Here is a 12,148-nt window from a genome sequence, read left to right on the forward strand (position 1 = left end):
TGGGTACCGCACGCAAGACACAGCTGAAACCTGCAAATACTATCATATATCTTGCGATGTTGGATTGGGATAATACCAAGAGCTTTCTCGATGTATACTCCACCCCATATGAGATCATCCAAGCTCTGCAGCTGCAGAGGCTCTGCCAGGAGGACTTTCCTGTTTGTGGCACAGGCACGTTTAATCAGGCACACAATTCCATGAATATCAGCCTTAATAAATAAATGCTTGAACTTAAATCATCTAGCACTAAGGATGTGCCACTGGTACCATCAAAAGAAAGAAAGTGAGCACAGGATGTGGGAATCTTACCAATTTAGAGCAGCGTATGTCAATGCGCCACATCCGAGTGACCGTGTGCAGCCGCCTACTATTCCAAGCTTCTCCGACTGGGACAATGTCCCCGCCTCTAGGGCAGCATCACTGAAGCGATTGAAAGATGGAGGCATTCAGTTGCTCCAAAAATCTGTAGTTGGCAATTGAAATCTTTGTGTCTCTGCGTGAAATTGGAGCGGAGTGAATCTGCTAAACAGAAATTAATCACCTTGATGCCCTCAAACAGCACTCAACCATTGCATACACCCATAAGTTTATCATGTTGTCTGACCAAATGTGCGCTACAGGATCTCAGGTATATGTTGGACATCTTCAAAAATTTGACAGTTACCCAGGAAGCTTGAAACTGTGATCAATCATACCACATCTATTTTGTATCAATCCATTTCTGCATTCCCAGATTGATGGAAGTTGGGCAGCCCTACTTGGGCAGGACGATCCTGGGCAGCTCCATTCAAATACTGGCTTCCATCTGAAGAGGAACTGCAGTTGTTTGCTTTCAAATGAATGATATTCTGCTTGAGCTCAGAGAACCATCATTCTTGCTTTGTTTTGATAATCTCTTCTCAGCAAGATTTGCCAGGCATGCATGTGCGCACAGTCACTGACACGGTGTCAATGGCATCTACAATAGTTTTCTCTCTCTGATTCCCTCTGAGCTGTTCAGACACACCACAATCCTGTCATTTGACACTCAACGGCGCGCGCCGATCAGGTCTCTTTTGCATCCGATCTGATCAACAAAGAACCTTCGTTGTCGTCATTGAGACTCACCAGCGCAAACGGCTCTTTCTGCATCCCCTCTGTGCAACTACAAGGACACCACAATTCTGTCATTGAGACTCAGTGGCGCACACCGCTGCCGGGACTCTCTCTGCATCCATTCTGACCAACAAAAAAGCTTCACCATTTTCATTTGGTTTCAGCGGGGCGTGCTAACGCCAGGACACTTCCCGCATCCACTCCAAGCAACGGAGACGCTTCACTGCCATCGTTGAGACTCAGTGGGGAGCGCCAATGCCAAGACTCTTTTTGCATCCACTCTGAGCAACAGAGACACTTCGCTGTAGTCCCTGACTCACGGCGGCTCTTGCCGATGCCAGGACTCTCTGCATTCCCCCTCTGGAATTTCAAGGACATCCCATTTCTGTCATTGAGTCTCAGCAGCCCTGGCCGGTGACCGGCTTCTCTCTGCATCCGATTTGAGCAACAAAGCCACTTCACTGCCGTCACTTTGACTCAGCAGCGCTCGCCGAGGCCAGGACGCGGCTAATGCTCTGCAGGGCGCCCTCTAGGAACTTGGGTTCCATGCCGTGGGTGATGCGTAAGTGGTGCTCTACGCCAAAGTGCGCGCCTGCACCCACGAGCACATCTCCCTCCGTGCGAATCTTGTGCGCCACCTGCAACGACAGCAGCGGTTTTTAAGCACGGTTGCATTGTCGTTTGTGCTGCATAGGAGATGATGGTGAGAAGCAGTATCTGCATTTGCCCCAGCATGCACAGATGTCTTAACCACCAACCAAATGGGTTGGCCCTGGCAGTCTGTGGGCATAGACTGCCCAAGGCTACAAGTTCAGGCTACACAAGTCGCATAAAAGCCCTGAAGTAATTCGCTGAGGGAACAGACTTGCGCAGACGGTAGCCAGACACTTCCCAAAATCATCATTGTATTTCGGGGCCGCAATGATAGGCTGGCATTGCAGCCTTGTACTCAAGCAGGACGTTTATCTCGCTCGGCAGCTCTCACACGCTCACGACACCATGACCTTTGCGTTCACTTGAGATGTACCTGAATTGTATATCATGCAGCAGGCATCCAGGTGCCAATGACTGGGCAAAAACTAGCATCATCGTCCTAGTTGGTACAGCTTGTCCGCATGCATCTTTCTGCACTTTGGTTTGGATTTGGGCAGGCGATATTCTGGAGGACCCCTTTCGCCTGCATCACATGGTGCTGTGTTGAATAATGGCGCACCTCTATGCTGGGCGCATCCAAATGGTAGCGCACGAAACCGAGCGCGGTGGCGGCCGGGGGAATAACCGACAGCAGGCCGCCCGAGGAATCCACCCAGCGCTGCAGCCGCGCCCACCCCTCCCGCATCAGCCGCCGGTTGCGCGCCAGCAGCCGCTGCCGGGTCTCAGCAGAGAGCGCGATCTCTGCAAGGTGCATGGACAGCGTGCTCGCCGCGATTGTGACATACTCATGGCGCCTCCACGCCTGCAGCGATTGATGGTGCCTCAGAAGGGGCAGTCACGGTGGCCCAGACAGCTTTTTTTGCTGTCTCAGGGAGTCTGCATCTACCTGGTCTTGCCACAGGAATGTGGCAAAACCTCTGGGCAGACCAGAACCACATCCCAAAACTCAGACGCATAAGCCCTCATCATCATAGCATGCATGCATGCATGCACCAAAAGCCATGCTGACGCGCTGCTGAAGCCCCGCTGCTCAGGCAACATTGCAAAAACCTTCGTCCAGTCTATTGTGAGAATTGAGGCTTTGCAGCATAAGAACTCCATAAGAGGGCAGATTGACCCCATCAAGGCAGCCTTGCGCATCAGCAGCATTGTTGAGGTCAAGCAGCTCTCTCTCCATCAAATTGTTGTCGAGCTGGCCGGGAGCAATGCTACAGCTCGCACCTGCTCGACAAAGTCCGGCGGCGCAACGAGCCAGCCGAGCCGCAGCCCGGGCAGCCCAAAAGCCTTGGACAGGCTGCCCACGCACACAGTCTTCTCATAGCGCCCCCAGAAGCTGGGAGTCACTTTGTCTGTCTGCAGCTCCGTTCCCCTGTACACCTCGTCGGCCAGAATCCACGCTCCCACTTTCGCAGCTGCGGCCACGATCGCGTCCATCTCCGGCTCGGTAAGAATCGTGCCGACCGGGTTGTTCGGGTTCGTCACTGCGCAGAAATCTGAGAGTTCTAGGGCGCAATCTTGCAATGCGGAGGTTACATTTTCCAGGAAACACAACTTTGTCAATTCTGGGCTCTCAAAACCTCTCGGAAGCAGATTGTATGGGCGTTTTTAATGATAAGGCAGCAAGAAGTACAGGGCAGCTTTTGTTCCCTGCAAGGCTCATGTCCCGCATGCTCTTAGGGAATGCCTGATTTGACAATGAGTAGAAATCACAGGTGATGTCTTTGTCACAGACTATTGCACTGCCCCCACGCCCACAACATCCACATGCTTATGATCACTTGAAATCCTGACTTGGAAAGATTCATATTTGATTTTGAAACAAAAGGATCTTAAAATGTTGAAATTATCGGTAAAAATTTGAAGTGGAAGGCTCACCGGCGATCAGGCGCGTGGCGGGAGTGACTGCTGCGGCGAGCGCGTCAAGGTCGGGGCGCCAGCCGCGCGCGGGATCGAGAGGGAACGCTGAGACAGACGCGCCCATGTTGACTGCGCAGCCGCGCACCTGGCGGTAGTTCGGCTCCATCACCACCATATGGTCACCTGCCACGTCAGCATGAGTCATTGTTTCTGTGGTTTTGGGTGCTCTTGTGTCACTTGGAGCACGGTGCGCTTGCAAAATTGCTGCGACATATGCTACACAGCTTTTCAACTGGTGCCAGATCCAGTCAACACCCGAAACATTTACTCTACTCCTTCCCTTAATGGCTATAGCAATGGTGATCTGAAGCTTCGCCCTCATCGCTGACCCACATTTGCGCTTGCAAGTAAGAACATGCAAACCCAGGTGTGTTAAGGCACAAAACAACACAGCCACACCAGCTTCAAAATGAGTGCGCACTGCAACTAGCGCACATGCCAGAGCGCATTAATGAGAGTCACCTGGCTGCAGGAGCGAGGCAACAGCGATGGAGTTGGCCTCGGCAGCTCCGACGGTGACTAGGACATTCTCTGGCTTGGCACCGTGCCAGCTGGCGCACAGCTCGCGCAGCGCATCAGTGCCCCCCACCTGGAAACGCATGCGGCACCGTTTCAGCGCGCTCAAAAGTTGAGAGCATGGTGAACAGAATCCAATGCAGTACTGTACAGAATGTGGCTGGTGACTGCAGAGCTCATGGCCTGCGCTGCCATACATCAAGGTGAAATGGTGTTCAAAAGCGTCTTGCCAGTACATTCGTCCAGAGAGTTTGAGAACGCATTTTCCAGCATGCATGCTGCCAGACACCTTATTGCTCGTAGAGAAAGAGCATGGTTTGCAGACTGCAACAAAGCCAGCATGAGCAGGGGCCTCCTCTAACAAGCACACTGTCAGGCACCTTCCTGTCCTTGAAATAAGTGCACAGGCAAAAGCTGCAGACAACCACCATGAGAAGCAGCAGACCTGGAGGCAATCCAGAAGGCAATTTTAGGGAGGAGCTTTTAAGTGTGAACAGAGCTTTGCGGGGCACACCGGGGGGTAGTGCAGATCCAACGAAAGCAGCTTCTCCACTGCAGCCGGGTCTGAGACGAGCTCAGATAGGCGCACAGGGTGGCAGCCGGAGTCTGCAAGGTTGTACTTCACTGTTGTCTCGTAGCGCGACTGCCACTCCTCCAGTTCAAAAGGGGTGAAGCTGGCCTCATGACCCATTGGAGGTGTCTTTCCTGGAGAAACGGGTCAATGCAAGGATGCGGAGCGGCTGTGTTGGCCCTATACAGTAAATGAAAAATTGTCAGCTTGATTGTCACCCCTCATTGGGACCTGCAAATGCCCATCTGCGCCCCTATGCCCGCTGCACCAGTCTGTTAGAGACATGCCCTGTGATTGCCATCAGAATAATTGAGGTTCTGATATTGAGATGATGCTGTGTGTCTCAAGCCGTCACACCTAAGCCTCGTGGAAGTAGAAGAGGCGAAGGTAAACTTCTGTTCGAATGGCATGAGATCGAAACAATGGTCTTAGGAATCGCTTCGAGAAAGTGCTCAGCAGCTTGTTTATCTTCCCTTATATTTGAAACTATGCATCTGTGCCTTGGATGCACAAGTCTAACGGCCGAAGATCGTTTCTTCCAGGTTGCGATCTAGGCAGCTAACAAGCCAGGCACCTTCTGCTCAACCCTCAATTTACAACCCTGTCCGTCACTGACAACACTGAATTACAGTTCATTGTCCCAGCAAATAGCTCCGCGCACTCAGAAAAATCCGTCCTTTTCGAAAGGTGCCGAAGAGATGGCCATGCAAGCAGTGTAGAAGGGTCCTACCTGAAGGCGTGCCCACAGCGTCAAAAAATTGTCACACTGTCTGAATCAACAATCCATACAGTGATACATTTGATACATCATACGCGAGTTACGTTGCTTCCTCCGTGATGTTATGGCCGAAGGCCTTCATGTAGCTGCATCCACCTTCTTCACATGGCCCACGTGTCCTGCACCTGCCAGATTTGCTGTGATGCTTTGAAATTAAGAGGCTCCTGACACAAACAAATAACGTGTCCAAGTCTTCCTTACATATATCTTGCATATGCACATTGCAGCAAACTGCACGCATCAATCATTGGTTTGTAAGCACGATGCCTCTGCGGCAAACCTGCACCTCTTGCAATCCTATCAAATTAGAGCCTCCCAGCCCCGGAGGCATCCTCTGCAATCACTGGATGGTCCTGTTGAGCAACGGCTGACATGCGCACTACCCAAAACTGCATGCTACCAGGCTTCAGCCTGCTTGAGTGACAGACGAAGCCACGCCCGGACTTGAAGTTTGAACATATTGGATTCAAGGGCTTGCACTGCTTTGTATTTCTTCACTCAGTTTGGCTTAACTCAAGGATAGGCGATCTGAGGGGTAACGATTACCGGCTTGGCGCTGTGGTCCGTTACCGAGCCCAGGGGGAACCATTCCAGCGTTCTCTTGCTCTCAATTAAAATCTCAAACTTTGAAGTCAAGGATCTGCTCACTGATCAGGCACATGAGGCACAATGATGACAGGCTTGCGCCTGTTCTTGGCGCAGTACTCCATTACGGATCCCAGGGGGAGCCATTCCAGCGTTCAATTGCCTTCAATTTGAAGCTTGGCATCTTTGAATTCAGTAAGCGCGCTGCGGCACGATGATGACTGGCTTGCGGCAGTGCTTCGCGCAGTACTCCGTTACGGATCCCAGGAAGAAACGGTCCAGAGAAGACTTCTGCATGCGCATGAGCACCAGCGCATCTGCGTCGATCTTGGCCACATACTCACAGATGGCTTTGCCAGTTGCCCTGCTGCCATCGGGCTCTGACTCCAGAATAGTTCCCACCACTTCATCCGCTTGCCCCATGGCTGCCCTGGGGATGAAGAACTTATTCATGTACTCCTCTGTCTCTGCAACCTGTAAGCAGCAGGGAAGTCATGCTTTCAGTCAGTGACTACTCCCATGACAAACCATGTCAGTCAACTTGGGGGTGAGCAATAAGTGGAGCTGCATGCAAGGTGAAGGCCGCTCTCTGAAAGCTGCAGGCTGCAGTTACCAATGCAGTCTTACTAGCAGCCAGTAGGTGGTATGGCATGGCATGCAACGACAGGACTGTGGGCTTCTGAACAAATCGTGTTCAGGTTATTTCAATGGAGAGCAGACACTGAGCTGAAGCTCCATAGATCCATGCATGTCAGCGTCCGGAAGTGGAGCCAGCATTTCAGAGCAGAGGCTCTATCAAGTAAACGATGGCACCAGGAGATGTGTCTCGAGCTTTGTATGGGAAGGAGAAGTTTCCTGTACCTTCTCCCTGTTCGGGGAAATCCCGGGCAGCGGCCGAGGCACGACATGGACGATATGGTACTTGTATCCTGCAGACGCACATTAGTAAGATCCGTCGGTGTTGAAACCAGCTCAACCGTGTTAACACACCTTTTAGCAGGGTGTCTCCCTTGTTCCTGTCACTTTGTACTTGACGATGACAGTGGGCGTCAGGGGTTCACACCTTTCGGGAAGTGCTCCAGCACAAAGTCGATGGCAAGGAGGCATTCCTGCACCCATCAGGACACGGCAATCAATCAGAGACGATCAGGCAATGTCATTTCAGAATTAGACGGGCTCTGCTGCCTCTTTGTTTTGTCACTTTCGCAAAGTCGCCAGAGCTGCGTGAAACGGACCATCGTGTTGTCGACGGCAATGACCAGCGCCCTGTTCGCCATCGTGGTTGTGCTCCTGGTATTATCACACTTAGGGAGTGTTGGAAAGGCTGTCGATCCCTTGACATTCTCGCTCACTATTCATCCGAGATCTCAGATCTCCGGTACAGTTAGCTCTTGCGTAATCTCCACAGGGGTCCACGTGAAAGCATGTCTGCTCCATGCAGTCTTTTGTGAATTTTGCATGTCAAGTGGGTATGGATACTGCAGCAGCATGTACATGAGCAGCACGCACTCTGACAGCAGAGCACTGTATTTATCTCCCTCGCTACCACTTTGTTCAAGTGTTTATCTTGCATGCCAAATATATTAGAGCCACTGGTTTACAAGCACACACCTCGAGCCTTGCGGCAAAGGCAAACCTGAGTTCTTTGGTGCAAAAAGCTTGCTTCAAGAGTTTGATTGGCACACAGGACAAAGCTTTTCCCGGATGCCATATATAATTCTCTGCCGCTATGCTGTTACTTTGCGTTGACACTGCAGGTTCGAGGCTCCAAGGCGAAATCATATGGAGCCCAGAGGCACCTACGCAAAGCACTGACTGCCTTCAATCTGCTATCAAGTGGATCTTTAGTCAGCGCAAAAGACAAAGTGCCATGAGGCTTTCTGCTGTGCTGCAGATGCTATGCTGCCTTCCTAAGCATGTGCATGGAAGTAGGCATTCTGTCATCCATGCTGGAAAGTGTGGCAGCAGATGACATGCAGCATGACAGCTTTTGTCACTATAAATCCACATTTAGAGAAAGGCATGCACGCTCTTTGAAGAAGAATCAGACAGATACAAAGAGAGTAAGTCGGTGCTCATTACTGAAAATCTGGCAACTTCACCTTTCAAGGAAGCCAAGGTTGTACTGGTCTCCTGCAATCTTCTCTGGCGCCAGTGCATTGCCGAGAAGGTACGAGTCATCGCCCAGCTGCCTGCAGCATCGCAAAGCCTGAGTTATCATTATCATTTTCCTGCCAGAAGGCAAGGTGTGTCCTGCAGGCAAGCTGCAGTTGAAGGCTGCCACAATCCTACCTCTTGATGGACCCGCCAGATCCAATCAAGGCCCAATCGACCATAGGCACGGTGCTCAGTATTTACACTGTCCCTTGCCAGCCAGGGCCAGTCTTAATCACCCTGGCATTGATGGCCCAGGACTCACCCACACTCAGGCAGACAACTAAGTCCCAAATGCAAATGCTTATGATGCAGATTGCTGGCAGGGCTGTTGCTAGACAGTGTCCTGATCCGGGCAAGTCATCATGATGCAAGAACGAATTGAAACTGCCACTGCACATTTCAAGCACATGCTGTTGGAGTTAACGACAGTCCTGAGGGCACAGAAAGTTTCTCATAACAAATTTTACATTAGTTTTTAGACCCTCCATCAACCATTTCCGTGTGAAATATTCTTCCTGTATAGACCCCTCCCTAAACCCCAAACCCAAATTCCATAAACCCTAAGCAAAGGTACTGTAAAAGCATTTCCGTGGTTCTAAGGGACAGTCAGCCACGTGGCAGTGCACTCTGACTGGCGTCCGGTGGAAGGGGAAAGATGCGCGCCTGTTAATACCCCTCACCAATGGCGCAACAACCCCGCAGCAGGCGCCCGCCCTCTTGTTCAGAACATCAAGAGGTCTGTTGCAGTCCAGCGCATGGCACCTCCAGTAGCCATCTGCCAATACACGCGGAATTAGCCCAGCTGAAACCAATCCCCGGCTGGCGGGGCGTGCGCGGTATGAGTACTGGGCATCGTGCCCATGGTTGATTGGGCCTTGCTTGGATCTGGCAAGTCCGCCAAGGGGAAGGCTTGTGGCAGCCTTTAATTGTCTGCAGCTTGTCCCGGCCTGTCTGCAGGACGTAGCTTGCCTTTTAGCAGAAAATGCCTGTCATAAGAAAACTGATCTAAGACGCGATCCGCCAAGGCTTGATGCTCATGAAATCAAGGTCATCCCTTACACAAGTCGAACAAGGGGTAGGATTGTGGCAGTCTGAAGCTGCAGCTTGTCTGCGGGAGGTACTTGCCTTTTAACAGAACCATTCAAATCGGGTAACAACATTAATGATATCGATAAGTATAAAAGTGCTTACCGCATTTGTATGACACGGCCTCGAGGGCGCCAATCGCTACAGGATAGAAGATGTCTTTTGCAAGGGGCTTCACAGTCGCTGCAGGGTCGTGATCTGATTGAAGGATGGTGCCACTTGGGTTTGGAGGCGCTGTGATCGTGACATTTATTTCCTGCCGCACAAGAAAAGCGCCGTTGCGACGCTTCCTCACTTCTCAGCATCTGTTGCTGTGGCAACTCCACAGGTCGATCTGTTGATACCCGAATTTGTGAACCTTAAAGGTTGATCTGTTGCTATCCAAAAGCTTGTAAAGCTTACAGAACTTGAACAGTCAGGCGCATGCACAACGTAAGAGCCTTACATACTTGCACTCGAGTGCAGAGACTCGACCAGGAAACTTTACCATGCAGCAAAGTGCTATTCTTCTTACAGGTTGGCAAAACTGCTGGCATGCTGAAGTGCAACAATACTCGCGCCCCCTAACAGGCAACAGCTCCTGACAGTTGTCACAAAGTTTGAGGGCTGACCTCTTGCCGGGCATACTGCATGGCGTGGGCAGTGGCAGCGCCAATGCTGGCTGCCAGTTTCTTGTAGGCTGGTGTGCGAGATTGGTCCAGAGCAGTCGTGTTGGGGAGCAGCGCGAAACGGACGGCTTCGGCGACTGCGTCGCTCTGGTTGCGGCTGATCGAGTCGAGCAGGATTTTGCCCAGCACGTCTGTGCGATTCTGGTTCTGCAGCAGCTGCTGCACGTTCCGACTGGCCTGCAGCACGACACAATGCGGTTTCCATTTTTTTTGCTAAAACATTGCCTCGTACCACTGCTATTGTCTTAGTTTTGAGGACGGCTTTGGCAGAACAGGCAAGGGTGGCATTGACGTCAGGCATTGGATGCCCAATGGGCTCATTGCAGGGGGACCTTGCCTGTGCAGATGGTACCGTTCCCCAGCTGTTTGACCATCCATCGTTTCCCATAGCTTGATTGAATTCAAAGAGGGAAGCCCGAGATCCTCCCATAAGGCACCAGAGCATCGTCAAGGTGACGGGCATCAACATCGGATTGCGCGATATCTTTACCATAATCTGCAGACCTGCCTTCTCAATGTCAAGATATCAGCTCTTAAGCATTTAATTATTGCATTTGTGGGCGAGAAAGCTCTACTGCTGGTAGTTTGGAGCTGTGGGTCGTGCACACCTGCGTGTGGGATAGCCGGTGCACGACCTCGTCGAAAGACAGCCTGCAGCGCGTTTCTGGAAGATAGCACAACTATCAACTCACGGTGTGGTTTGAGGCAACAAAATGAATTGCAATTCTTTTCCATCCGCACTTCTGCTTGGGTAAAATCATCTCCTTTACGTCACCAGAAGTCACCTCGGAAGTCCCCGGCTGCAGCCGAAGCTGCCATTCAGATTCTAGTCTACTGGGACTTGGTAATCACGAGAACCTCAGACGGAAAAGATGCTTTGCTCTCGTTTCTTTCCGTGATGTTGACGTCGACGACAGGAGCTTCAAAACTGCACAGTGTGCGAACTTCATGCAAGATGATGCCATATGCATGCATGGCATGCATGCTGTGGCCTGCGCAGCTCTGATATATTCTCTGACTGGAGTCCCGTCACTGGACTGAAAAGCTGTTGAACCAAACGTGAAAGAGCTTGTATCTTGGCTTCTACAGCGCATGCGCCGGGAGTCTATGACATGATGGTCTATGTAGCACATCTATGCTCACAAGCAGTGGGTGGAAAGCGGATGAGAGGGGGTGGACACGTGGGTGACACGCGTGTCGGACGTGTAGTTGCTGACACGATGGACACGCTGGCTGGGAGGTGATGACGAACTGGGTGTGCGTGTCCGACGTGTAATTTCTGACACGTTGGACACGGTGGCTGGGAGGTGATGACAAACTGGGTGTGTCAAGGGTGTGAAATGACGTCTGAAAGCTTTGCTACGCATGTCTGTGGGTGTGAAACCGGTGTAGCGGCATCCTTTTACTTAAAGATGCAAATGAGCAAAAAGGGGTTGCGCGCGGTTGCAGCTGATATACAAGATATACAAGACCCCGGAAGTTCCTTGGCCACCATGGCAATCATTTTCACAAAGAGTCTCCCGCACAATACACAAGGTATCACATTGCGCAAGGCACCCTAGATGTGACAAGCCAATCACAAAGCAAGCTAGTTGTCATGCATGGGCTGGCCATCCCGATTACAACCTCATCAGGCCCGCAGACCATGGTCGATCTTAAGCACACCGCGGCAGAATAGTGCCATTCGCAGTGCCCGGCCGGCAGTTTCCGCTGCAGCAAACCTGGCCATTAGTACTTGAGTTTGAAGCACAGGAGCCGCCACTGGGGATGCAGGTTCCAGAGGATGTCGGGACGGGTGTTAGCGTTGTGACAAGTGCGGCGCTTGTCTGCGGCTGGGTTGCACTTGTTGTGGCAGCAGCGGCTGACGATGTCGGCGTTGGTGGGGTGGTTGGGGGATTGGTCGAGGGAGCTGGAGTGGATGTAGGCAGGGGTAGCGCGGTTGTGCTTAGGGTTGTAGGGGTGGTTGGCGGCGGGGTTGAGGGTGCAGGGGTGGATGTCTCAAGCGCAGCTGCTGGGGTTGTCCATTCTGGTGAAGGTGTTGTGGTCACCTGAGCACAAGAGCAAGTTTTCCTTCACTGTCCTGACTTAATATTTGTTTGCAAGCAGACCACGCCGTGA

The 12,148-nt window shown here is 51.7% G+C and overlaps 3 protein-coding genes across 3 annotated transcripts; all 3 read right to left on the reverse strand.

Annotated features, from left to right (window-relative positions):
* Positions 1 to 1,259: 1,259 nt before the first annotated feature.
* COCSUDRAFT_64789 (PLP-dependent transferase) lies at positions 1,260 to 4,876 on the reverse strand (the record flags this gene model as incomplete). The annotated part of the gene is made up of 6 exons (XM_005650192.1): positions 1,260 to 1,736; positions 2,312 to 2,554; positions 2,974 to 3,233; positions 3,628 to 3,792; positions 4,132 to 4,258; positions 4,700 to 4,876. The coding sequence occupies 6 exons, from the start codon at positions 4,874 to 4,876 to the stop codon at positions 1,566 to 1,568; spliced, it is 1,143 nt and encodes a 380-aa protein (XP_005650249.1). The 3' UTR covers positions 1,260 to 1,565.
* A 1,435-nt stretch (positions 4,877 to 6,311) lies between these two features.
* On the reverse strand, positions 6,312 to 7,396 carry COCSUDRAFT_60722 (adenine nucleotide alpha hydrolases-like protein; the record flags this gene model as incomplete). Its single annotated transcript, XM_005650193.1, has 4 exons — positions 6,312 to 6,593; positions 6,981 to 7,048; positions 7,183 to 7,228; positions 7,355 to 7,396. 4 exons carry the CDS (start codon positions 7,394 to 7,396, stop codon positions 6,312 to 6,314), a joined length of 438 nt encoding a protein of 145 aa, XP_005650250.1.
* Positions 7,397 to 7,699: 303 nt separating this feature from the next.
* COCSUDRAFT_52546 (hypothetical protein) lies at positions 7,700 to 10,750 on the reverse strand. The gene is made up of 8 exons (XM_005650194.1): positions 10,639 to 10,750; positions 10,368 to 10,534; positions 9,974 to 10,207; positions 9,468 to 9,696; positions 9,175 to 9,262; positions 8,412 to 8,437; positions 8,222 to 8,311; positions 7,700 to 7,918 (listed from the first exon to the last, which is right to left on the reverse strand). Exons 2-5 carry the CDS (start codon positions 10,402 to 10,404, stop codon positions 9,199 to 9,201), a joined length of 564 nt encoding a protein of 187 aa, XP_005650251.1. The 5' UTR covers positions 10,405 to 10,534; positions 10,639 to 10,750; the 3' UTR covers positions 7,700 to 7,918; positions 8,222 to 8,311; positions 8,412 to 8,437; positions 9,175 to 9,198.
* Between the last annotated feature and the right edge of the window lie 1,398 nt (positions 10,751 to 12,148).

The sequence above is a fragment of the Coccomyxa subellipsoidea genome (assembly GCF_000258705.1).
Source record: "Coccomyxa subellipsoidea C-169, whole genome shotgun sequence".
Lineage (NCBI taxonomy): Eukaryota > Viridiplantae > Chlorophyta > Trebouxiophyceae > Coccomyxaceae > Coccomyxa > Coccomyxa subellipsoidea.

Bases quoted from the DNA above. Each gene is read 5' to 3' on its own strand.
- COCSUDRAFT_52546 (XM_005650194.1), bottom strand. From the start codon at position 10,404: ATGGTCAAACAGCTGGGGAACGGTACCATCTGCACAG. The intron at 10,208-10,367 runs GCAAGGTCCCCC...GTCGTGCTGCAG, and splicing joins GAACGGTACCATCTGCACAG to GCCAGTCGGAACGTGCAGCA. The intron at 9,697-9,973 runs GTCAGCCCTCAA...GGGTATCAACAG, and splicing joins TGCAGTATGCCCGGCAAGAG to ATCGACCTGTGGAGTTGCCA.